The sequence below is a fragment of the Prionailurus bengalensis genome, chromosome B3 (genome assembly GCF_016509475.1).
Source record: "Prionailurus bengalensis isolate Pbe53 chromosome B3, Fcat_Pben_1.1_paternal_pri, whole genome shotgun sequence".
NCBI classification, from domain to species: domain Eukaryota; kingdom Metazoa; phylum Chordata; class Mammalia; order Carnivora; family Felidae; genus Prionailurus; species Prionailurus bengalensis.
Window position 1 is genome coordinate 32,077,422 of NC_057355.1, and position 24,943 is coordinate 32,102,364.

At 55.9% G+C, this 24,943-nt stretch overlaps 1 protein-coding gene across 4 annotated transcripts in view; it reads right to left on the bottom strand.

The window, feature by feature from the left end:
• Positions 1 to 24,943, bottom strand: part of CCDC33 (coiled-coil domain containing 33) — a 108,613-nt gene that overhangs the window by 70,771 nt on the left and 12,899 nt on the right. For 3 of the 4 annotated variants that reach the window (XM_043555027.1, XM_043555025.1, XM_043555026.1), the window contains exons 1-2: positions 18,495 to 18,936; positions 13,211 to 13,374 (exon numbers count right to left, since the gene is read on the bottom strand). In XM_043555027.1, the coding sequence (XP_043410962.1) occupies positions 13,211 to 13,374; positions 18,495 to 18,515 (185 nt within the window). In that variant the 5' untranslated portion in view covers positions 18,516 to 18,936. Of the gene's footprint in view, positions 1 to 13,210; positions 13,375 to 18,494; positions 18,937 to 24,943 lie in introns of those variants that run through there. The other variant, XM_043555028.1, reaches the window with a different exon arrangement.

Below are 24,943 nucleotides of genomic sequence, written 5' to 3' on the forward strand. Positions count from 1 at the left end.
TGGAGCACATGCACACTACTGTCTTTTGCAGCACCCACTTCGTGCAGGGCCCTGGGCTGGACACTTAGAGCTGGGCACGGGGCAAGGCAGGGGGGCAGTGAGGGGTTGTGCAGGGCCAGCCTGTCCAAGGAGAGGTGGGATCTTGGGTCCTCTGCTTCCCAGTGCATCCCACGGGTATCTGACACTTATGTCCCTGAGCTCCCGAGCCATCAAACAGTTCAGCAAGAGAGTTAATACTTCTTCTGTTGAGGAGGTTATTATGTTGGGGCTGTAAATAGCGCTGTTACATTAACTGCAGCAATCATGGGTGAGGAACCATCCCAGAGAGCCTGGAGCAGGGGGAGCCACGCCATGTACTCAGGAGGGGGAGGTGCTGTGCACCAATGGTTCCCCAGGCGGAAGCACAGATGGTGTCCTCACCAGCCTTGGCCCTACCCCGGAGGCCCCCAAAGGGAGTGTGACGCAGGCGAGCTGGCCCAGAAACTCAGAGCCAAAGTGCCCCATATGGTAGCTAAATCAGCCTGTGGCCTTCCCAGCCCACCCTGTTCTTCCCCTCCAGGAAGCCTTCAGAGCCCCCTGGTCCTCACTACTCCCTCTGGCCTCTGGACTTGAGTGACACAGCAGCCTGGATCTTTGCTCCCCAATTGTCTACAGGACTCCTGCGGACAACCATTCTTGTAAGAGTCCTGTCTCCAAGCTCCAGGGCTCAGCTGGAGATTCCTCTCTGCTTCAGCTGAGAGACAGTGTGGCCTGGTGATGACAACAGGGTCCCTGGAGTTCCTAATCGCAGCTCTGCCCCTTATTAGCTGTGTGACTTTGTCAAGGTACGTGCTCTTGTGGTACGTAACTTCCTTCACCTGTGAAATGGGGTTGATAATGCAGGGCGGTTGTGGGCATGAGATGAATTCATGTGTGTAAAGTAGTTGACGTGTTGTTAAGTATCATGATGGTGCTAATCATCATAATCGTTTTAATTGCCCTTTTAATCATCATAATTGTTTTAATTGGCTTGGTGTCCCCCCATCTTGACCCCAACTCTGGGTCTACCTCTGAGGATCTCGGGCTGCCGTGGCCAAGGTATGGAGTCCTGGGGAGAGGACAGTGATGACAACTGGGTCTGAGGCCGCAGTTACCTCTTGACCAGGCCACCCGCCCTCTCTCAGCCTCAGTTTCCTCCTCTGTAGGTGGGATCTCCCTCCCAGGGTGGTTATAAGGACTGGGAAGAAAGCATGTTAAGCTCTTGGCACACAGAAGGCCCCAGTTCATGTTATTCCCTCATTTATGACACAAGCTGGGTGTTTCTCAAAAGTCGCTGACCCAGGGCAACCTGGCAGGGGCAGGGGAGCACCGAGAGAGGGCTGGGATGATGAGGGGCGTGCCTCCCAGACTCAGCCCTGGTCCAGACACTTCGTCTCTGCACGCCTGCGAAGAAGGCCCCTCTGGCCTGGGGCTGTGAAGGAGGCTGCCAGGCTGGAGAGGAGAAGGCATCAAGGCTGGCAGGGGTTGGAGCTCCCTGCCTCCTGACTTGCTAACCTCCGCTAACTCAGGGGTGCCGTCTGAGCCCCTCCTCCTGCCCCTCTTTGCCTTACACTCTATGTAAGGATGAGGTCAGTCCTCTACACCCCAAACACCTGACCTGCTCCTGCACGGACACCCAGTATTTTGTGTCCCTGGGGGCTACCCAGTGCTCAGAGCAGACAGACTGAGGGTGAGCAAGGGACCCGAACCACAAGCAGTGCAGTGACAGAATGCAGGTCGGAACCCATGACCTGTACTTGCCAGCCTGTCTCCCTCTTGCCGGCAGGAGGGATTCCAGGTGGAAAGAGATGGGGAAGGACAATGGACAAGGCCAAGGGAGCCTGCTGGCGCTGACGCTGCTCAGGCATAGAAGGGGTTAAGCAAGCATCCCTTTCCTCCCTTCTCTCACCAGGAGAGGTTTGTCAGAGCTAGGTGAGTGGAGATGAAATAACTCAGGAGGGGTGAGGCCCCAGGGGAAGGAGGGAGGCTTTTAGCAGGTAGAGGGAGGCTGTCAGGGTAATGGCTTTTCCTGGCACAGCTGACTCCTTCAGGCCTTGATGCTATTCTAGAAACTAGAGATCTAGAGGGGCGAAGAGGGCCAGTTCACTCCTTGCTCCTAGTTCCCATTCTGCACCTCTCAGCTGGGCACATGGAAGGCTAGGTTGTAGGACCCCTGGCCCCTGATGGGGCTCAGGTCTCCTAAGGAAGCTTCCGAGCCCAAGGGACCTCTCCAGGACCTGCCTCCATATAGCTTACTATAAGAGCAGGATCCTCCCTCCGATCCTTAGAGCCCTGGCCTGGCTCTCGCAGGCAGGCCCTGGGGGAGCTGCTGGGTGCTTGGAGCCTGCTGTCAGGGGCTTAGACTTAATCCAGTCATGGGAGGAGCAGTCATACCAGGATGGAACTGGGGTTGGGTTCAGGGGTACAGTTTAGCAATCCTGGGTCCCAAGCTGCCAAGAAACAGAAACCCCTCCCTACCAGGCCCACCCCCCAGCGCACTGGAGGGGTATGTGTGTGTTTGACAAAGCTGCCAGGAGGCCCTGGGGCTCCCACCCAAGCAGGGGGTGGGGGCCAGGCCCAAGCACATCTGTGAGTGGGAGGGAAGAAGCCAGATTTTTTGCTTTCCTTCTACACTGTCACCAAGGGAGACCGTTGTCTGGCCCCAGAGGCCGTCGGTGAGGTGAGCAGTGGGAAAGTACAGGGCACTGATGGGGTGGTGAGTACAGGCTCCTGAGCCATTCCCCCACCCTCCACCCATCCTCTGAAATGCCCTCTAGAGCATGTATACCTCTAGGGGTGGGGGTGTGTGCCATTGTCCCTGCCTCCAGGAAGGCTCCCCTGGCCAGCCCCTCCACCAGCCCATGCACGTGCGTGTGTGCACGGACACACAGGCTTCCCCAGGGAGGTCTGTGTGCCACACTTTACCCCATCTCCATACCCTCCTCCACGTATCAGCCCTCAAGCTGCCTCCCAGTTCTCTAAGCCCACCCCCTGCACTTGCCCTGCCTGTCTGCTTGGTCTCCCACACTCCTCGAGGTGTCAGAGCATGAACAAATGTCAAAGTCTGGCCTTGACAGGGTCCAGGGCTTTGGAAGCTCAGGATGCAGACCACCTGCCTGTCCTGAGTGTCGATCCCAGGGCAGCCCCTAGGGTATCAGGGGGAAAGGGAGGACCCTAATTTGGACCTGTTCTGGCTGCAGGGGTCCTGGCTAGGCAGGACCCGGAATCCTGGAAGACCAGAAGGATGTTCCCAGAAGCCCCAAGGAAGGAGATGCTTGGGCAGAATGAAGATGGACGAAGGGCAGAACCTTTACATAGATGGATGGCAGAACAAGAGGCCTTGTAATCTTTTGACCGGGTCCTCCACAACCCTATCACTTGCTCACCTGGGAAACTTAGAGGCAGGTGAGGAAACAGGTTCAGACTAAGATTCCTTAAGGCCAGATGTCCAGTGTGTCATGACTGGACCCCATTCTGTCCTGAGAAGGCAGCGCAGTTCCCCTCTACTTGCACTCTCCATGTCAGCCTCTGGGCCAGGAAGGCCAGCCTCCCCATCCCCCAGAAGTCTGAGGCAGCCTGACTCCCAGGCATGGACCTCCTTCCATCCCTGGAGGGCACACAAAAAAACCAATGACCTGTCCCCTGCCCAGGTCTCCAGCCTTAAGCAACAGGGGTAGAATGGGAGAGTTGGCCCCTGCAGAGGTAGTCACCTGAATGGGGTGGTCAAAGGCTGGATTCTTGGGTTTGTGACCCTGCCTGGGCTGGACTGGGGAGGCAAGGTTTCCTGGAGGATGCAGGGCTTGAACAGAGAGGAGAACTTTTCCAATCGGAGGATAGAGCCTGAGGTTTTGAGGAGCCGTGAACAGGTCTGGGGAGGGCATGGCTGGCTGACCCAGTGTGTTGGGACATGGGTTGGGGTAGTCAGAGACAACAGGGAGGCTTGTGGTCCTCCCTGACCTCGTGCCTTTTCCAGCCCTCTTCTCTCCACACCCATGTGCATTGTCCTCTGAGGCCAGACAGGAAGGAGGAGAAAGCCCTGCCTTCTTACCTCTGGCCTTGGCCAGGCTCCCCTGGGATTGCTGGGCAAGAAGGCTTCCTCAAAAGAGGAGCTAAGACCCCAGGCAGGAATGTCTGGTCTGAAGCTCCTTTCTCTCCCCCTCCCACCGTACCAGACAATAGCCCATCACCATCAACATCCCCCTTCCATGTGTGCCCCCCATCCAGCCCCCAATACAGCTGGTTCTTGTGGATTGTGAGCTCTTGGGAGGCTGCCACTTGAGGCATAAGAAGGGCTGTTATTCTCAGCAAAGCAATGGCTCTCATCCTGGGTTTCATTTATTAATTGGACTCTAATGAACCATCACTAATTGCTGATGGTGCTACACCACTACAGGTGGGCCTCGATTTAAGGAACCACCGACTCTGGAGCACTGGAGGCCAGCCAACTCCCCGTCCACATGGGCATGGCTGCTCCCCCCCACCCCGTACCTTCCCACAAGGGGCGGGTGCTGCCCTGGAAATCAGAAACGAGCACTCCGGTAGAGGGAAAATTCTTTCTACAAAACAAGAATTCTGCTCCTCACTTTCCTACCCATACTTCATCTGAAATAATCCCATTGTTCTCAGGGGAGCCCCTCAGGGTCAACCATGCACCCCTCTCCATGCTCAGGGAGGCAGCAGGGCAGGGGGATTCGGTCCATACGACCCAGGGCAAAACCTCACCCCACAGAATTTTGTGATGGGTGCAAAGCCAGACTCAAGCTCCAGTCTGTTGGGCATGGTCATACCCTGCATCCTCTCCCAGGGAGGATTTCCTGGTTTTCTAGGGAAAACTTTTCTCTTCATGGAAGCAGAAGGTGGTGCATGGGCAAGTGTTATCTGCCAGCCTCTGGAGTGTCCAGCTGTGGTCAACCCTGTGGCCTAGCTTGGCGAGGGGCCCAGAGAAACATCTTCTTAGGAAGGGAGAGGGTACAGCTGGCTAGGAAATACCATGGCCCTACGGGATGAAATGATAGTCCCTTGGCAAGGTATAGGCCTGGGTGAAACAGCCCTGGGAGGTCTCTCCATGACTTGAGATGCTTCTTGATCACTCTGGACACCCCCTCTCTGAGTATCAACTTCTCGTGGATGTAGCCTTAGCGCAAGAGGAATGTGGACAGACATATAGGTGAACTTCCCAACCTCAGGAGAATGACCTGAATCACTCTCATTCTTGTCTCTGGCCTAACTTGCATGGTGTATGGTCCACATTCTGAGTCTGGCATCTCAGACATAGAGCCCTGCCTCCTGCCCCCTTCCCAAGAGACCAGCCTTCCCGAGGGGCCCAAATACCCAAGTGCTGGCTGGGGTCTGGAGCCTGCTCAGTCGCCCTCTGCCTTGGGAGACTGTGGGCAAAGGACAAGTGGGTATTATCTGTTTAGTACCCCCACCACACACACACACACACACACACACACACACACACATACACATGCTAGGTGAGCCCCTCAAGGGCTTGTCTTGTCACTGCTGAAGCTGTTTCCAGTTCCCACCTAGGCACAGTGGGACCCAGCAAGTGTTTACTGAATGGGGGAAGGTGTGGCAGAACCTTCCTTTCCTCTCCAGCTCTGCTAGGCCAGGCCCCTGGCCCAGACTGCTGGGAACCTGCTCTGATCTGGGGCAGCTTCTCAGTACTGCCTCAGAAGCAGCTGTTGGGCTGGGAGGAGGGTTCAGATCTCAAGTTCTAAGCACAAGTACATTCTCAAAGGGAGGGAAGCGGAGCCCAGCTGCGGGAACTGGGCTCCCTGAAGGCCCTGGGGCCCCAGGGCCGGATCCTGGGTCTGGTTTTCCTGCCACACTGACATCCTAAGGGCCCCCAGTCATAGTCACAGGCTGGCCCCAGGCCCTGCTTCTCCAACACCCCCTAGGGCACCCTAGCATGTACACGGCACTTTCCACAGGCCCCAGAGCTGCCCGAAAGTCAGGCAACGGGTGACAGGGAGGGAGATACAGGACAATCAACCTCTCTCCCCACTCAGGGCCAGCAAATCTGCCCCTACCTTTGTTTGGGGGCAGCCACCGCCTGCCCTCCCCAGGGATAAAACCCCACAGCCTCCTGAGCATTTCTGGGCCAGTCATGCTGAAGGCCGGAGAGAGTGGATTAGTGTTCAGGCTCACAGGCTGTGGGTTTGAGTCTCAGCCCTACCGACTGCGTGGGCTCATACTTTAAACATCTCTGAGCTCAAGACAGTGTTCCATATCTCACAGGCTTCTGGATGGATGGTGAGCCCCAGGGGGGCAGGGGGGAAGGGGACGAGAAGGCCAGTTTGGGAAGGCTGAGTCTGTGGTGGAGTATACATCGGCTGGTGGGTCCATGGGGCTGCAGGGCAGGAGAGAGGACTGGGCTGGAGCTAGACATTCCTGGACCTTCAGGATGGGGCTTGGGGGTAGCCTGGGATGAGGGAGATCTTCAGGGAGTTGGGGGGAATGAGAGATCCAGGGAGATGCCAAGGACTAAACAGGGAGCACCAACATTGACCGGGTATGGGGTGAAAGGATCCCACAGAGGAGTGGCCAGAAAGAAGAGGGAATCAAAGGGGGCTCATCCTGGAAGCGAAGAAAGAGGGGGCTTCAGGAAGGGGGGGGTGTGCCTCTGAGACACATATAGAGAGTGGGTCCCCACGGGGAGGCCCCTGGGAGAAGAGGACAGCTGGCCAAGTTGGAGGCTGAGTCTGAATGGGTGGAGGGATCAGGAGGAGAAGACATGACGCGAGGCCCAGAGATTCGGCTGCGCAGAGGTGTTTGGTCTGTGTGTAGAAACTGGCTAATTTCACACAACAGTGTGGATTTCTGACTTCTCATGAAAAACAGAGACAGCCCACAACCCAAGCCTACAGTCCTCCACGGCAGGAACCCGAGGGGCTGACTGGGGGCTGCTTCCCCGAAGGAGCCCTGCGCTCTTGACTTGGTCTCACACACCCGGCCGCTTTCAGCATCTGTGGAGCCGGCTCCTCAGGCCTGAAGGCACTGACTTTGCTGCCCCCGGTGCCCCTCCCTCTGATGGAAGCTCACTGCGTGTAGGGAGACAGCACAAGGGCAGGAGGAGCTGAACTGGACCCCAAGCCCCAGTTCCCTGCCCAGTAGCCTGCCTCCCTCTTTGATGGATGCCAGACCATGCAGCATCTGACCTGGAAGCCTGAGGTGGCAAGCAAGGGGCACAGAAGCCAGTCAAAGCCCCGAGGGGGGACCTCACTTCCTGGCCATCTGTGATGCCCCGGAGGCAGGGGTGGGGGAAGGAGGGGCCCTGTCAGCAGCTTTGCCCGTGCTTAGAAATAAGCAGTTGAGACAGCCTGTGTGTTATACAATGAGGACACTAGGAAAGCTCCCCACTGGCCTGCCTCATTGCCTGAAATCTCCCCATTAAAACTTGCTTCTCTTTGTAAGCATTGGCCTCTTGGGCTGCCCTCCAGGATTCCAGTGCCTCTGCAGAAGAGCTCATGCTTTTCGGGTCTGAATAAGTGTTTCGGGCATGAGAAGGACCTCAGGGGCCCTGCATGGCGGTGATAGGGGAACATCTGGAAAGATCCTTATGGCTTCAGTCTGGCTTGTGGAGGGGGGGGCGGGGGACGGTCTCAGGCAACCCTCCCCTTTTAACCACTGACACCAGCTGTGTTTACAGCTCTGGGATACAAGGCCGTTCTCACTGAAGAAAAATTCTGAGGCTCTGAGCCTCAAGGGACTGACATCATTTGGAGAAGGTGTGGAGAGGTCTGGCCACACCATAGGCTGGGGACTCTGCAGGGGAGATAAGACCCGAGATTCTCAGGCCTCTCCAGGGCCTTCTCCCCCATGCTGTGCCTTTTCCCACAAGCATCCTGCTGGAAGGGAAGGAACCTTGGCCTCTACCAGAGGGAGTCACTAGTGGCCAAACAGGGACACTTATCTTTATCTGCTCCATTCTTACTGGCCAACCAGACAAGTCCCTTCACTTCCCTGGGTCTTGACCTCTTTGGCCATCACATGGGGCTAATGCAACCTGCCTGCCAGGGCTGCTGTATTAGAGCCAGGGTGCAGAAGAACCGAGCTCTGCGTGAGCTCAGCATGGGCCACCATCAGCAAATGGGGGCTGCTTTTTTCCTGGCACTGTCCCATGCTCACTGTCACTGTGTGTATTTTTGTTATTTTTGCTGAGCCCAGCCCTCTGGCTGCTGAGACAAGCTCACGGGTCACCTATGAGTCATGCCAGGCCTCCACCCACTCTGCCCAAATCCCTGCCCTCTGGAGCCTTTGGCCAAGGCTCACAGCCAGGCGGGGGGAAGGTGTGGGCAATCCAGATCCCAGGAAGGGTCTTCAGACTGCTCACTGGATCTTCTCTGGAAGTCTGGGTTAGGACCCTGAGGCCAACACCCCTTCTAAGAGGGGCAACCACCGCATGAGGATCAAGTCAGGGAGTGAGGTTGAAAAAGCTTTTAGATTTTGGAATCCTGGATCCTGGCTTGGGTATGCACTATAGTTCTGTGACTCTGGCCACCTCACAGAAATATGCTGAGCCCTTAGTGACCTCATCTGCATGGGGATAATATTTTACCTAGCTCAAAGGACTAAGTGATGATTAAATTATGGGAAGCACATACATACCACACACACACGTACACACACATGGACAAACATACACATTCCTAGCATATTTGCCAAGTACATGGTAGGCACTTGGTAAATATGACCTTTAACCTTGTCCTACGAGGACCTTACACAATTGTCCTACTTTCAGTACTTTCTCCAATTAGTCACTAGGGTCAGAGCTCCGTCTGTGGCCAGGGTAGGGGCCCAGTGTGTGATTAGGGCTCAGTCTATGACCGGAGTCAGGGCTCAGCGTATGACCAAGGTCAGTCTCAGTCTGGGACCAGGGTCAGGGCTCTCAGGCTCACCCAAGAAAACCAAAGATCCTCCAAATATGACTCACTGGCTCTGACCTGTGCTCTGCCCCGCCCACTGTGGCTCCGGCCAAGCCTTCCCCCACGTGCACAGAGGAAGCAGCCCTTCCCCTCCCGGTCCTGGCTCCAGCCCTGTTCCTTAGCTCTGGGCAGCAGGCGGTCAGAGCAGCCACTGCCAACTGGCAACCCAGCCACCAATCCTTTGGCCGAGGGTTAGAACCCCACAGGATGTCTCCTGGCTGGCCCCTTCCCCAGACCCTGCCTGTGAGGGCACCCCCCCACCTGTCAGGGCCACTGCCTTCCTGGTCCCTGCTGGGCTCTGACTGGCAGGTCTCTCTGTGCCAGGCCAGGAGGCAGGTGTTGGGCACTGCTCAGGCTCAGATCGGTCAGGGGAGACCTGGGGCCCCGGGCACTGGCCCAGCAGACCTGGACTTGGAATCTGTCTTGCATGTACAGCTGGGGCTCTTGTTGTCTCTTAAGAACGGACACTATTTCCCAGGCCAGAGCACGAATCAGCTTGGCAAGCCTTGAAACAGCACAGAGACCAGAATAGACATCCTGGCCACGGGAAGACTAAGACTCAGAGAGGGACAGGGACTACCCTGTCAGGGGCAGTGAGCCAGATTCTGGGGTTTCCTGATCCCATTCTCGCTTTTCTCCACTGCCCCACCGCTTTCTTCTGACAGATCTTCCATGCCCACCGTGGGCACTGGGGGTAACCTTTACTCTGTGTCATACTTCACACCTGTCAGCATCTCCTACTGGCTCCCCATCCCTACAGCCCTCTGAGGCAGCTTCCTGGGAGAGGCATTTGAGCAATGAGAGGACAAGGAACCTTCCCAAAGTCACAGAGCAAGCTAGAAATGGGGCCGGATTCATTCAACAGTTATTGACAGCCTCCTATGCTCCGGGTGCTGTGTTAAATAGTAGGGATAGAATGGGGAGCAATACAGACCTGGTGGTCACTTGTTGAACTAGAGGGCCACTATGGGGGTAGGTTCGAGGAAGAGTAAGCCAGGAATCCCATGAAAGCACATCAAACTTGTAAGGCCAGCTGTGACACTGCAGAAGTACAAAGTCCCAGGGAGGCGTGGAATGTAGGAAACTTTGGCCTGGTCTGGGAGGTCAGGGGGGACCTCCTGGAGGAGGTGATTTACCTGGGATCCAAAGAGGGAAGGGGAAGGGAGAATGTTCTGGGGGAGGGATCCTGAAAGGCCTAGGGAGGGAGGAAACAGGGTCTACTCAGAGAACTGAGAGATAGACACGTGGTACAGCTGGAGCGAAGAAAGGGAGACGGGAGTCATGCTGCTGGGGATCTGGAGGGGGCCGCAAGGACCCAACCTTGCTGGGTCTAGAATCCTCTTTACCGTGGGAGCAGTGAGAACCCTTGGGGTTTGAAGATGGGTAAGATCAGATGTGCTAAGAAGAGAAAAGTGCAGAAGCTTAAGGTGGGGCGAGCCGGCAGAGAGAAGCAGCCAGATTTCAGATACAGGAGACACATTTACAGGACTTGGGGATGGAGGGGGGGGGGGATGTTGGGGTGGGGGGAGGAATATGACTACTGGCAGCAGGATGAGGATGTTATGCAGACAGTACAGAGGAAGAGGAGCGACCAAGGGTTGAAACCTGGGACAGGCCAGCATCTGGAAAGATGAGATGCCCAGCGGACGTAATGGGGTCAAGCACAGCCGTCATTTTAGAGAAAGCTATTTCAGAGGAGTAGAGGGGTCAGACTGGAAGCAGGTCAATGGCTCAGATGGAAAGAGTTGGAACCACAAGATGAGCCATGTGGACTTCTTGGTCTGGGTCAATCACGGCGAGAGGTGTGCTCTATTATACTAGATCGGCTTAAGGCTGGAGCCTGCACAGGAGTGAAGTGACCAAGCCCCCAGCTAGGGAGTCCCCATCATTAGACCTGAGTTCTCTTCAGCTCCCCACTAATGGGCTGAATGAGTAAATGACTCCGGGGTACTCTTAGGCCTGTGCTTTAACTCCTACTCCATCATTGTCCCCGCAGGTCGGCCTGCTGGGGATGCAACAGACCCAGAGAGAGGGCGGAACTAGGCAGGGACAGGAAGCCCCAGAGGTGAGACCCCTAGGGATGGCAGAGAGCAGGAGGCTCAGCCAGGAGACCAAGCTGAGGGCACCAGAAACACAGGCATGAGAATGATGAGAAGTGTTTTGAAAGACTATGGAAGATCAATATTATTAATATATATTAAATATATACCCTATATACTTTAAGCATTGCAATATTCATCGTGAGAGGAAGGAACGCTTCGGGGGACTGGCTTCTCATGCCTGTGGTCTGCTTTGTTAATGGCGTACGTGGAATCAGACATCCAGGGCACATCAGATTCTTCCCAGGGCTTCTGGCTTCTGAGGGTCTGGGTCGTCCCTTTGGGGTTCCTGCCTGGGGCTGGGGGCTCGCTGCGAAAGCCTCTTTCAGGTTCCTGACAGCTGGGCCTTCCTTCTCAGAAGCCCTCCCTTCTGCTGTCATTTGCATCTCATTAGCACCCCCGGGGCTGGTGGCGGCTCAGCCGCCAGGAGCCCTGGAACGCCCCGGAACGCGGGGCCGCAGGCTCGGCCGGGCTCTGCTCCCTGCCCCCTCCCTGGGTGGAGATGGGTGCAGCCATGCGCTCTCCCCGCCGCCCCCACACCCCTCACCCAGGCTCCGGCCGGCTGGGCTCCCGCCGCGCGTTCCCATGGCAACCGGGTGAAGGCGAGGGTCGCGGTGCCCGCCGCAGAGCAACGCGGCGCCCCGCTCCCCGCCCCACCGCCCAGGCTGGCTTGGTGATAGGCAGGGCCTCAATCTCCCGAGATGATCGGCGATAATTGGTTTATGGAAATAGCTGAGGGGAGAAGGCGAGCTCCCTGCCAAGCCCACTCTCTGCCACCTGTCCCTCCTCACGGCGGAAATGGAGTTGGGGGAGGGGAGGGCCGAGGAGCTGGGTGGGTGGGTGGAAATGGGCCTTTTGAGACAAGCAAGTGTCCCACCTGTTGGTCTCGAGCACACCATCTACCCTCCTTTCAACTGTGTGGAGGTGCGGGGGTTGTTGTCATAGCTACTGGCTGGCTGTCTCCGTGGCTCCTTGATCCCTAAGTCGGCGCTCAGGCCCAGGCTGGGCGCATTGTGGGGAAATGGAAGACCTGGGATGTGTCCTCTGGAGCCCCAGTTTGGGGAACAGAAGAACAGCCCATAACTGTATTTATGTGAAGTGTGTCAGATCAGAGTTGCCATTACTGTGCAGCTCCAGAAAGGAGAGCTCAACTCTGGTGGCTGCCTGGAGGAGGAGGCAGTCAAGAATAAGGCTTTGAAGGTGGGATTTCAGCAGGTGTTGGGTGAGGGCTGGGGCAGGCACTCCCCCAAAGGACATGTGGGCAAAAGCCTGAGGCAGGCACTGAACTGGAATTAGTAGAGGAGGGGAGATGTAGAGTAGCTTGTGGGGAGGCCCTGGTGGCTCCCACTGTTTACAGAGGGGCTCAGGGATGACAAGCTTGGCGGAGGGGTTACTGTGCAGTGCTTCACAACCAAGATTGAACGGATGTCCGACCTCCGTACGGAAGGTTGGCCGGATGGACACCCTGTCACCCCCTGATGCCCTCCTGGGAGAAGTGAGGCCCACAGCGTGGGCAGCAGATGGCGTGGCGGGCCTCACTCGGCCACCAGGCTGGGAGAAGCGTGCAGCCTGATTGCAGCTGGCTGACAGGGGACGTGGGGTGCATTAAAGGACCAGAACTAGGGAAGTCCCTAAGATAGAAATGACCTGAGAAGTGGGGGGGGGGGGCAAGGAGGAAGATGGCTGTGAGGACCTATCCCAGAATAGGGCGTGGGGGGATGGGGCACCCAGAGTCCCGGAGAGGCAGGCTCAGGCCTTCTTCCTTTGATCACCACCCCACTCCGAGCTCAGCCCAGCCCAGGCTTCTGTATCCAGGGGCCCTGCCTCCCTGAGGTCAAACTGTGGCCAAGCCCTGCCCAGCTGGCTGTGGGATCAAGGAGTGGCTCTTCCTTCCTTCCCCAGTCCTGGTGAACAGCTTCCCACGCAGCAGGGAAGATGTCAGGCCTCACGCGTACAGAGCCTCCAGCCCCTGTGTGATTCACACTTGGCTTTCCCCTCTGGGTATCACAGTCCCCTCCCCCAACCTTTGGTTGCTCGCATTCCAAATATCCATCCACTGGTTTCTGCTCACATTTGGTTGCTCGCATTCCAAATATCCATCCACTGGTTTCTGCTCACAGCCGCGCACCAGCCCCTGCCCCTACTCCCGGCACCACTTACACTACCACGTATGGCCACGGCTCAGAGCCATCCTTGCAGGTGGGTAGGTTGGTGGCCCCGTGGAGAGTGACCATGATGGTCTCCTTATTAGGGGGAGACAGGTGGCTGGTGACAGATTCCACACTCTGTGAGGTGTTCAGGGGCTCCTCTGGGCTCTCGGTGACCTGTGGAGAGAGCCAGGGCTGAGTGGCCTCTTCCCGGTGGTCCCCTGCCCTTACTGCCTCCTTAGAACTCCAGTCCCTCACCGATCCCCTCCCCACCAAGTGCCTTTCCCTTTGTCATCCACCCACCCCCACCCAGTTTGGAACTATAGGGCACTTGCCTTTGACCCCATCTTCTCCCTACCTCTGTCCCACACCCCACGTCTGCCCCAGTCCGTGATCACTTCCTGCGGAGGGAGACAGGGCTTCATCTCTCAAGTCCAGTCTCACTGCTAAAACCTTTGCTTTTGTGGGTGCCCTTGCCTCTAATTCCTAAATCCCACCTGCAGCTGGCCTTCTCCCTCGGTCTCTCCTGTAACCTCAGCCCAGTCCATCTGTCACCTTAGGTCCTTCCTGTGCACAGCCCCTTACAGTTTACAAAGTTCATCCACATCCATGGAGTCACCCAAGGCATTAATGAAAAGGGACGAACGTGTCTGTCCCAGATGCCCCTCTCTCTTCTCCCCAGAGAACCCTGCAGACCAGGAAGGAGTGGCACCTGCCTGCACATGGCGCCCCCTAGGCTGGCTGCCCCAAGCGGACACACATGTGGGAGCTCACCACCTCACCAGCTTGTGACTCAGGGCCTGAAGGACCATGGTATTCAGTGAGAGCTGCTGAGAGGAGACAGAAGCAGCGGCCGGGCAATCAGGAAAGGCTGCTTGGAAGAGGAGGACCTGAAGGGTTGGGACCTTTTATCTAGAAAGTTTGCATGAGGCACCTGGGTGGCTCAGTCGGTTGGGTGTCCGACTTCGGCTCAGGTGATGATCTCACAGTGGTGAGTTCGAGCCCCGCGTCGGGCTCTGTGCTGACAGCTCAGAGCCTGGAGCCTGCTTCAGATTCTGTGTCGCTCCCTCTCTGCCCCTCCTCTGCTTGTGCTCTCTCTCTCTCTCTCAAAAATAAACATTAAAAAAAAAATAGCAAGTTCAGTCTGTCAGACCCTGACAGGGGGCAGGCCCTGGTAGGGGGGATCCCCTGGCTCAGTCCTGATGAGCACCGAGCGTCAGCAGAGCTGGGTTTAAACCAGCTCTGCTCCTCAACACCATGGACCCGAAGCCCCGTCATGCTGAGAGTCAGTTTCCCCAATGGGACAATGTGGGCTTGGACCAGCCTGTTTGGAAGCTGCCCTGCTTCCTGTGTGAGGGCCCCAGTTCCCCACACATTGTCTGCTCCCACCTTGAGCCTGGGGGTTCTGGGCGCAGTGACTCCTGGCTCTCAGAAGCCTCTGGGCAGAGGGAAAGGGAAGGGCCTGAGGACTTTGACGCCTCTTAACGTCATTCCGTTCTGATGATAGTGGCGGGGTGAACATTACATGAGCCCTGACAGCATGGCCTACCAGCCCTGCCTTCAAACCATGTCTAGGGGGCCCCTGGGTGGCTCAGTCCGCTAAGTGTCCAACTTCGGCTCAGGTCATGATCTCAGGGTTCATGAGTTCGAGCCCCACATCTGGCTCTGCGCTGACAGCTTGGAGCCTGCTTAGGATCCTCGCCTCCCTCTCTCTCTGCCCCTCCTCCACTCGCGTGCACTCTCTCTCTCAAAAATAAACATTAAAAAAAAAAAAACCTCATGAAACCATGTCCAGAATCTGACCCCTTCTGCATGCCTGACTGTTTCCTTTCTGGCACTCCCTCCACCCTGCCCATCTCACAGAGCAGCCAGAGTGATCCTTTACAGATTTCAATCAGACCAGATCTGTCACTGCTCAAAACAGTGGCTCCCTGTTTCCTTCAGAGCTTCGCTGGCCCGTCAGGACCTACACACTCTGGCCCAGGAAACCGACCTCGCCTCATGCCCCTGGGCGTCTTGCCCACTGGCTCCAGCCCCGCTGGCCTCTGGGTGGTTTCTTGCACATCCCAAGCTGGCTCCCACCTTCAAGCCTTTGTCTGGGTGGGTCCCTCTTCCCCTGTATGTCCATCCCTGTGGCTTGTTCCCTCACTTCCTACAGATCTGATGTTAACACAAAGGCCTTCTTGGTACAATCTGTGGTCCTTGACTAACAAGATGACTAATTAGGAGGTGAGAAACCCCCAGCCCAAGAAGTGCCAGCTCTACAGAGAGACCCCTCCTTCTGCCTGAGGAAGGCCCCCTCCGCAAGACCCAGGGGGCGCCTATCACCATCTGCAGAGGTGTTGAGAGTTATCCTTCCCCCTCTCCCCTGCCAGGCCATGATGGGAGGAGGGGAGGGAGGTCAATGTGCAGAAAGAACCCCTACCAGAAGGAAGGGGACGGGGAGGGGGGAAACAGGCTCAGTGTCACCTCTCGCCTCATAGGTCAGAGATACTGCCTTCCCAATGTCCCACCCTCACTGTGTGCCCCCCGTAACCCACTCCACTCTCCATCAGGCTTAGTCTTCTGGTTTAGTGCCAGGGGAGCAAGACCAGCAACCTGGAGTGTCCAGAAATGTAGGTTTCAGTCCAGGTCTGCCCCAGCTCCCAGTGGGGTCTTACTTTTCCCACCTGGTCAGTGGGGATATCTGGAATGGTTTTGTAATCTTCCCTGTGGAAGGCCTAAGGTTCTGCAGTGAGGTCAGGAGGGGTGACTAACGTGTCTCTCCGTCACCCTGATGCCCAGGAGAAGCCCAAGATGGTGGCCCCCTCCCCCTTGTTTCTGTGGGGGTACAGGGCCTGTCCCCAGCCTCCTATGGCCCCCAGAAGTGAGGACCCAGCATCACGGTAGCCCCACAGCCCAACCAGTGATTCTGCAGACCAGGCCCATGAGTTGTGTCCTCTCTCTGTCCCCTACTGCCTCTATGCCTCCCTTTGTGGGACAGCCTTCTGGGAAATACAGCTTCCAGGAGGCTGGACAAAAACTGCTCGTGCTTCACTTCTGGGCATGAGGCCAGATGCCAGGCTGGCGCCTCCTGGTGAGGGCCGCAGGCATGTGCCGCTGGGCAGGCTGGGCCCAGGGCCAGGGAGGCCTGGAGCAGGGACTGTGGGCCAACCTCTCAGCCTTCCCCTTCCTTCCTTCCTACCTCTGGAAGGACAATCTGCAGGCTTCCCTCGGAGCTATGTCTGCATCAGGACCAAAGTCCCCCCTCACCAGGATTCGGGTTCCCCAGCTGTATCTTAAGGGCTTTGAGTTAAAAAATGGCCTTTCATGTTCCTTCTAGTTTCAGCATCTAAACTTGCTTGGGAGTCACAAAGGCCACTGGAGGGCCCTCTCCTAGGTGGGGAATCAGGCTCAGGGAGACCAAAGCCCTTGGGTCTGGGCCCTCGGCTCTGCTAGCGGGCAGAGTGGGCAGTGGGATGGGGTCTGTGTCTCCACCTTGTGAGGTCTCTGCTCTGCCCCGTTAGTGTTTTCTGGACATGCCGAGCTTTCTCTGGGCCACAACGTATACGCCCTCGGGCTCATGACCCAAGTAGCCAGTACTTGTGAGTAAGTACTACCCATGGGAGTTGTGGCGTTTGGACAAGGAAAGACTCTTTCGAAGATGCCGCAAAAATCAGAAATCATAAAGAAAAGACTGATCGCTCGGATTACATTAACAATCCACACCAACTTCTATGATAGCCTCCAATTCACCACAGTCCAGAGAAAAAACAAATAGGAGAAAATATCTGCAATATATATAAAGGGATGAATATCCCCAATACACAGAGATCTGGAAGCATCACCACAATAAAAAAGACATGAATAGAAGCTTCACAAAAGAGGAAATAGGAATATGTAATACTATATGTACACAATATGAACCTTCTTATAGGAGATTCTACCCAGTCATTAAAAATGTTCCACAAAATTACGAATTAAACAAAACAAATCCGGGGCACCTGGGTGGCTCAGTTGGTTAAGCGTCTCGCTTTGGTTTCAGTTCAGGTCATGATCTCATGGTTCGTGAGCTCAAATCCCAAGTCGGGCTCTGCGCTGACAGTGCAGAGACTGCTCGGGATTCTCTCTCCCTCTCTCACTGCCCCTCCCCCGCTTGCACACACACTCTCTCTCACACACTCTCTTTTTAAATAAGCATTAAAAAAAATAAATCAAACAAATCCATTTCCTTCTCAGGGCTCCTACGAATGCTCCTTGGATCCCCAAACCCAGCTTGGGTGGGTGGGTGGGAATGAGCTTCAGGACCAGCTGGCAGCTTAAGGCCTCTAGGTCAGGCCAGCCTGGTGCCTGGTCCTGAGTGTGTGACATTCAAGAAAGTAGCTTAAAGGGTAGAGTCAAGGGGAGGAGCCAGCTGTGGGTAGAGAACACCAGGAACCCCAGACACCCAAGTCGAGGGTAATAAAGTAGAAACCACAGTGGGGCACCTGTAGCCATTTGGTTTGAGTCTAACAGCAAGAGAGGGTGTTCCCAACTTAGCAAGTACCTGGTGCCTTTGGTCTTAGCTCATTCTGCCACCCCAGTCGGTACTTGGCACAGTCGAGGCCATAGGCTCAGCCTTGCCAGTTAGCAGGAGACAAGGGAGGCCTCATATTGAACAGTCTGCATTTCACCACTCAGAGATTTTAGTCCCCTCCTGGCAAGGTCTTGCTGTTCTGTCACAGATATTTATTAAGCACCTACTATGTGCCAGGCACTGTTCTGAATTCTGGGGATACAGTAGTGATCAAAACCAACAAGAAGCCCTTCTTTCTAGGAGTTGGAGCATCTGCGGCCTGGGGCAAGGGTCTGGGCCAGGGCTGGAAGGGTGGAGCATTGGCAGTCCCGGGGCAGCAGTGTGGGAATCTCCCAGAAGATCCTGGAGGGGGATGGTTGAGCCATCGTAGTAGGGTTTCTGTGCCTTTGTGACAACACAGCAAAAACTCCTTTCCAGGCTATGCAGGGGGAGGGGTACTACACCCATTCAAGCCACATTTTTCTCTGGGTCATGGGGATACAAGACAGAAACAACCAGGTAAGGGTACCAGGAGCTGATAACACCTGCAAACACACCGAATTCAGATCCCACGTGGCCCCAGAGTACAGCATGCCTACCTTGGAAGAACACCGAGAGACCACCTCACTCTCCATTTCACGGCTGTGAAAACTGGGACCCGGATAAGGGAAGCTTTTGTCATGATTTAGGAGCAAATAAAACAAGGGACTTTGAAGGAGAGATGAGCTCATACAGATGAATGACCCCTGCCCCTAGCCCTCACCTTTTTCTTTTTCCGTCCCATCCTCTTGGGGGCAGGAGTGTTTGGCCTTGTTTAACAATCTTGGGGACCAGTACCTGATATTGGTGGCTGACCAGGCACTGGCCCTGCCCAGCTGGCCTGGGCACCGTGGAGTCTTGGGGCTTGGCAAACAGTATAGAGCGTCAGTGTTGTCTCGGGTTGGGGGGGCATATGCTGGCTCTGGGAGCTAGATCGGGGGGAAACAGTGGGGGGTTGGAGATGGCAAGGTGGGGGGCAGCCTGGAACTTTCTCAGAAGTGAGACATTCTTGGAGTGGAGGTGTCCTCAGGGCTCTGGGCTGTGACCAGCTGGGTAGGGGTCAGCAACGGAAACAATCGGCTCTTTGTACCCCCAGGAAGGTAAAGACAGGGGTGGGTGGCCCTTTCTCTGCCAAGACCTGGAAAAGCTGTGAGCTTGTCCACCCAGCTGGGTCACCTGGGCAACACTGTGTGACGTCATAGGGCAGAGCAGAAGCCACATGGGTATAATCCAGGTATAGTGGGGCAGGGGAGCAGAAGCCCTTCTCCCTATTTTTGGAGGTGGGTCCTGCCTGCTCTCTGGCATCCAGTCCTCACCCTCCCTGCTTTTGAGACCCCAAACAGTCTATCAACCCGATTCACCAATGGCTCTGTATGCCCAGCCCCACTGTGGAGACCCAGATGCTACCCGCAGGAAGTTGCAACTTGATTGGTAAAAACAGTTATTTCTGTTAATGAATCTACAGCCATCCTGCCTCTTTGGGTGCCTGTAGTCTTTCGTTTGTTTAATAATAATAAACATGGGGCGCCTGGGTGGCTCAGTCGGTTGAGCGTCCGACTTCGGCTCAGGTCATGATCTCGCGTTTCCTGAGTTCGAGCCCCGCATCGGGCTCTGTGCTGACAGCTCAGAGCCTGGAGCCTGTTTCAGATTCTGTGTCTCCCTCTCTCTCTGCCCCTCCCCTGCTTGTGCTCTGTCTCTGTCTCTCAAAAAATGAATAAATGTTAAAAAAAAATTTTTTTTAATAAAAAAATAAAAAATAATAATAAACACAAAGTTCAAGAAAATGGTTCCTTCTTGGCGGCTGGGCCGGAAGGTGACAGAGAGAATGGGGAATAAGTAGGTATGTTATTGTAACGTCTCTTCGATTGGGCGGTCGGCTAATGGGTGTTCATTATACTGTTGAAAATAAACTATAAATAGCTAACGACGGCCGACAAATCCAATTCTGAGCTCCACAAGAAATTATTACAAAGGTAACAATTCTTTTTATTGAGCACTTACCCTGTGCCAGACGCGGTTCGAAGTCCTTCTCCGGGCAGTGAGATGGCAGAATGAGGACTGACTGGCCCTTGGCCTGGGGTGAGGTCTGCTCCCCGGGGAGGCTAGATGGGAACCGGGCCCCGAAACATGGTCAGAACCCTGGTCCGGCAAAGGTGAGATCTGGGGTACTGGGTGGGGTTGAGAGGTGTCTGGAAAACTCCTGCGGCCTGCCTCTTTCTTCTGCCAGCTGTTTCAGAGCCCATATTGAGGGTTCTTCCCATTTTCCTGGGTCTGGGGACCAAAGCAGGCCCATCCTGGCAACAAGAGGCAGAAGCTGATGGCTTTCTGGAGGCCTCCTCCTTACCCCTCCACCCCTAGTCTAGAGAGAGGCAGGAAGGATGCAGCTGTCCCCAGTTTAGAGACAAAAACTGAGGCCTCAAAAACTGAGGCCTCACCTACAGTCAGAATTGGAAAGACCAGCCAAGGTCACCCAGATGGCCGGAGATGGAAGCTGGGAGTCCCACAGCCAGTTTTCTCCCTCCCAGGTCTGCTGAAGGTGGGGCCCCTGCCTCCTGGGCCCATCTCATCCCCACCAGGCAGGCGCACGGGTGGAAAGGGTCTCAGGGATGGTTCCCCAGCCACCTTACTGTGCCTCCTCCTTCCTGTTAGTCTCCGAGGCTGCAGCAGCAGACAGGGGAGGGGGGACCAGTGCTGCCTCGGTGCCTACGTGAGCCATTCATGGCCCAGTTCAGCCTTCTGCAGCGGGGCTTGAGAGAGGCCAGCAGGACACTTTGGGAGCAAAGTTTAAGGAAACCAGTGAGCACTGGTTCTCAGGGCTTGAGAGTGTTCCTGCCATCACATCTCCTCAAATTTTTACCCCAGTCCCTTCCCTGCTTCACTGTGGCCCCTCACCCCCCTGCATGTGGGCTCTGGACTCTCACTCAGCTGCCCTACCAGCCATCTGAGCTTTGTACCCCTGGAGCCCTAGCCTTTGGCCTTCCTGCCTGGGAAGAAGATAAATGCACTGGTTCCAGGCGGTCTGGCTCCGGAGTGCTAGCGAGCCCTGCACACTCAGCAGCCACCAGAAGGGCCTTCCTACCACCTCATTTGTGGGCTGGCCGGCTCCCTGGGCCAAGGACCCCTGTGACACTCTTGTGCCACGCTAGCCCTACCCCCAGAACTGCTTCCTCCTGGCCAATGAGAATGCCATCAGCCTGGGACTGCATGTGGCTTTCCTACTTAACAACACCATGAACCTCACCTTTCCCTCTGCCTCCCCAGCTCCTCCTCTTGCCTCATTGCCCATCCCTGGTAAGGGGTACTCTGCCTCCCCCAGCCAAGGGAAATGAGCCTGCTCCCCAAATGCCTAGAGGCCAGCCCCAAGCTTTGATGACTCAGATTCCAGTGTGAGCAGAAGCAGGTAATGAGTGATCTCACAGCTAATAGGTAACCCTCCCCACCTCCCTCCAGGAGAGAGTACTTGGACCTGCCCTGAAGCTGGGCCAGGGGTTAAACACAGCCATTTAGGGAGCCTCCAGCTATGGAGGGCAAGCCACTGGACTGGATCTGAGGCTGGCTCTTGGGGAAGGAAAGGTCCTGTTTCCTCCTATGGCTTTGCACTGGGCTTACTGTGCAGCAGGAAGAGTCTGTGCAGACACGTGATTCACAGCTGTCCATACTCCCTCATGCTGTGTCCCAGGGCCCAACTCCAATTGTCCCTTTAGGCCTAGATATCCCTGCAGCCAGTCCAGGGAAGGATGTCTCCTAGGGCCCGCAAACTTGGCCTTCCTTTCCCCTTAGTCCTGTCCCACACCCCTTGACATCCTCCATATTCCTCCCACCCTCCACTCTCCACCCCCATCACTTTCTCTGTATTTCGTCTGGTCCACTGCACTGGGCTTCTGGGAAAGGCAAAGGATGGAGGGTGTGGGAAACTTAGCGAAGCTTATAGCTGTGTGATCTTGGTTCAGGATAGTGACCCTCTCTGAGCTTTGGTGTCCCTCCTTTTTTAATTTTTTTTTTTTTACATTTATTCATTTTTGAGAGACAGAGAGAGACAGAGCACAAGCAGGGGAGGGGCAGAGAGAGAGGGAGACACAGAATCTGAAGTAGGCTCCCGGCTCCGAGCTTTCAGCACAGAGCCCGACGCGGGGCTCGAACTCACAAAACCGCAAGATCATGACCTGAGCCAAAGTCGGACGCTTAACTGACTGAGCCACCCAGGTGCCCCTGGTGTCCCTTTTTATACAGAGGGGAAATCAGGGCTGCTCTGAGGATTGAATGAGGCAATGGAGGTACTGCTCTTAGCACTGATACTCAGTTGAGTGCTCCAAAAATGCTTGTTCTTTTCCTTGCTGAACAAACTGGGACCTGGCAGGTTCTCCCCAGAAGAAATGGGCCAGAGAAGCAAAAAATGTCTGTAGGGTGAAACGCAGACACCTCCACCCAGTGCTCAAACCTTCACATGCCCTCCCCCGCCACCAGATATTCTAGCCCCGGTCTCCCTTTTCCCCAGATCCACTCTGTGCCCAGCTTCCGGACCCCTCCGCACAGCCACACCTTTCTGGCAGACCCCTTGCCAGAAAAGTCTCCTGCTTTCCTACCTAAGTTCAGTTTGTCCTTACGGTCTGGCTCAAGACAGTTCATCGAGGAAGCATTCCTGACTCCCTTCATCCCCTGCTCTGAACAGTCCTCTTTGTCCATGGTGACACCTGCCTGTGTCTGTGCTGCTGAATTCACCCCCAACAGGTGATAAACCAGAGGCAGGGGTGTGGCACCTGGCCAAGTCCCTGCCCCTCCCCCAGAATTTGACAGGTGTCAACTGAGGCAGTTCTCTTACAGAGTCTCTGTTCTCCAAACACCACGTCACATCCCCGCAGCCGGAGTGGAATACACAGCAGGTGTTCATCTGTTGGCTATTGAGTGGCCGACTTCAGGAGGGTCACCTCCTATAATTATGGTGGTGAGTCCTCAGCCTGCCTGGCCTTAACCTTGGCTCGGCCAGGCCCCGAAGCAAGCATCTGGGCAAGTCCTCTGGCCTGTCAGGGCGGCAATTTCTCCTCTGTAAAGCAGCGAGGATAGCCTACCTGGCAGGGGCCTGGTGAGGAGCAGGTGAGAGAACAGAGGCCCGGCACATGGCGGGCGGCACTGAACCGCACTTCCTCCACGTGCACACCAGCGTGTGCCCACCTGAACCCCCGTGGCCCCCGCTTTGCAACAGGGGACTTGGGGTGATTGTAACAGGCGCGCTGTTCTCGTTGGCTCAGCAGGCACATTTATTGACCGCCTTGTTGAAGGAGCCTTCTCAGCATTCGGTAACCAGAGTTCTCACTGGGGGCGGCCCAGGGCCTATCTTCACGTCGTGAATCACTTTGCTAAAGATGCAACGTGGCTTTGGGGCATTTTTCTTTTGAAAAATCAATAACTCATTAACAAAGAACTAAATAAAGGGGTAAGCAATGGAAGCCACCTGCCATTCCCTTTCCTCAGGTGGGGGCGCAGAAGCCAGACCCACCGAAGTGGAGGAGGGGGTCCACTCGGGGTCCACTCGGGCTGGGGGTGCCATAGGCTGAACCCTCGCCCTGACTCTTCCAACCCCACAAATGTGACCAGGTCCCTCCTCTGTTTCAGTAAACACTTCAGGAGGGCCCCACTGCTCTCAGGAGAGATTGGAGTTTTCTCAGGAGACCCCGGAAGGCCTCCCAGTCTACTCGCCCCAGTCTCTCCAGCCTCGTGGAAACCAATCCCTGCCTCACACCCACGCTCCAGCCACACTACACGCCTGTGGCCCCCTGAAACGGGCTCTGATCTCTCCAGCTTCCCGACCTTCACATTCACTGCTCCATCTGCCTGGACTGTTGTCGTCCCTCTGCCAGCCTGAATAATTCATGATGCGTCCTCAAGACACAAATGGAACAACCTCTAGCAAATCTCTGCCCTGAAACCTTCTCCCACTGCCCCCATCCCCACCCAGGGGTATCAGATCCACAGCCCCCAGGCCTCTCTGCGCCCAGTTACATGACCCACTATTACTTTCTGGGAGAGGGACTGTCTCCTCTGAGGACAGGGACTGTGCCTGGCGGTCCCATCCTCAGGGGCCAGGCTATTGCCTGGCACAAAGTTGGTGCCAGGTGGGTGCTCACTGAATGAGTGAGGGATGACATTAACATCAGATGTCTTCCTCCTCCCTGTAGTTCCCCAGAAGCCCCCACTTCAGCCTAGGATAATGGTGACTGCCCCCCAGATAATCCTCCTTCCTCCGGGGTCCAAGCCCTCAGTGGCCTTCTCTCCCCTTCTAGGGCACAAATAGCTGGTGGGTGAACCTCATAGTAAAATCAAACACTCAACAAGCACTTGCTATGTGGCAGGCCCTATCTATACGTTTTACAGACACGAACTCAGTTGTCACAAATAGGCGTGAGATAGGTACTATTCTAGTCCCCATTTCACAGATGAGAAAACAGAGGCAGAGCCTGGAGCAGAAGGGCCAAGCTTCAGACCCAGGCCACATGGCTGCAGAGACTGTACTTGGAATCACAGCCCTTGCCTTTACTGAGGGGCTTGTGGGGAGTCTGGGGTGGGGGAGACAGCCCAGAGTACCCCAGCCGCCACCCACCACCCGCCACGCCACCAGACAGGGCCTCAGGGCCTGCTCTGCAGCTGGGATGAGCCAGCAGGTCGGGGGAGCTCCAGTTACAGGAAACTGCTTATTCAGGGCCAGCGGGCTTGGGATCCCTGATTCCCTCCCTCTCAGATTCCCTACTCAGCTCGGGTCCCTCGCCCACACCGCCCACCATCTCCACCAGAGAGCACAGCCTCTGGCCCTAATCTCATTTGAGGCCATGAAATCGCATTTGCGGAGTATTAATGCAGCACGGAGCTGGCCCAGCCCTGCCTGGCTCCTGGCGGACAGGAGCCTGCAAAGCAATCTCTCGGGGAGGCGGCTCCCGGAACACCCGCCGACAAAAAGCAATTATGCTTTAAGAGGAAGATTAAAATAATATTTCCCCACCCCCCCTCCCCCATGCCCACCCGAGGGCCTCAGCTCCACGTGGCCCCCACCGCCTCCCAGCCCAGCAGTGACTCAAGGGCAGGCTTCCTGCTGGGTGAGAGGTGGGGGCAGACTCCGCCCTCTCTCTCCTGGGTGTGCCCCCATGGCCGGCCCCTCACCTGACCCCACGCTCCCCACCTTTT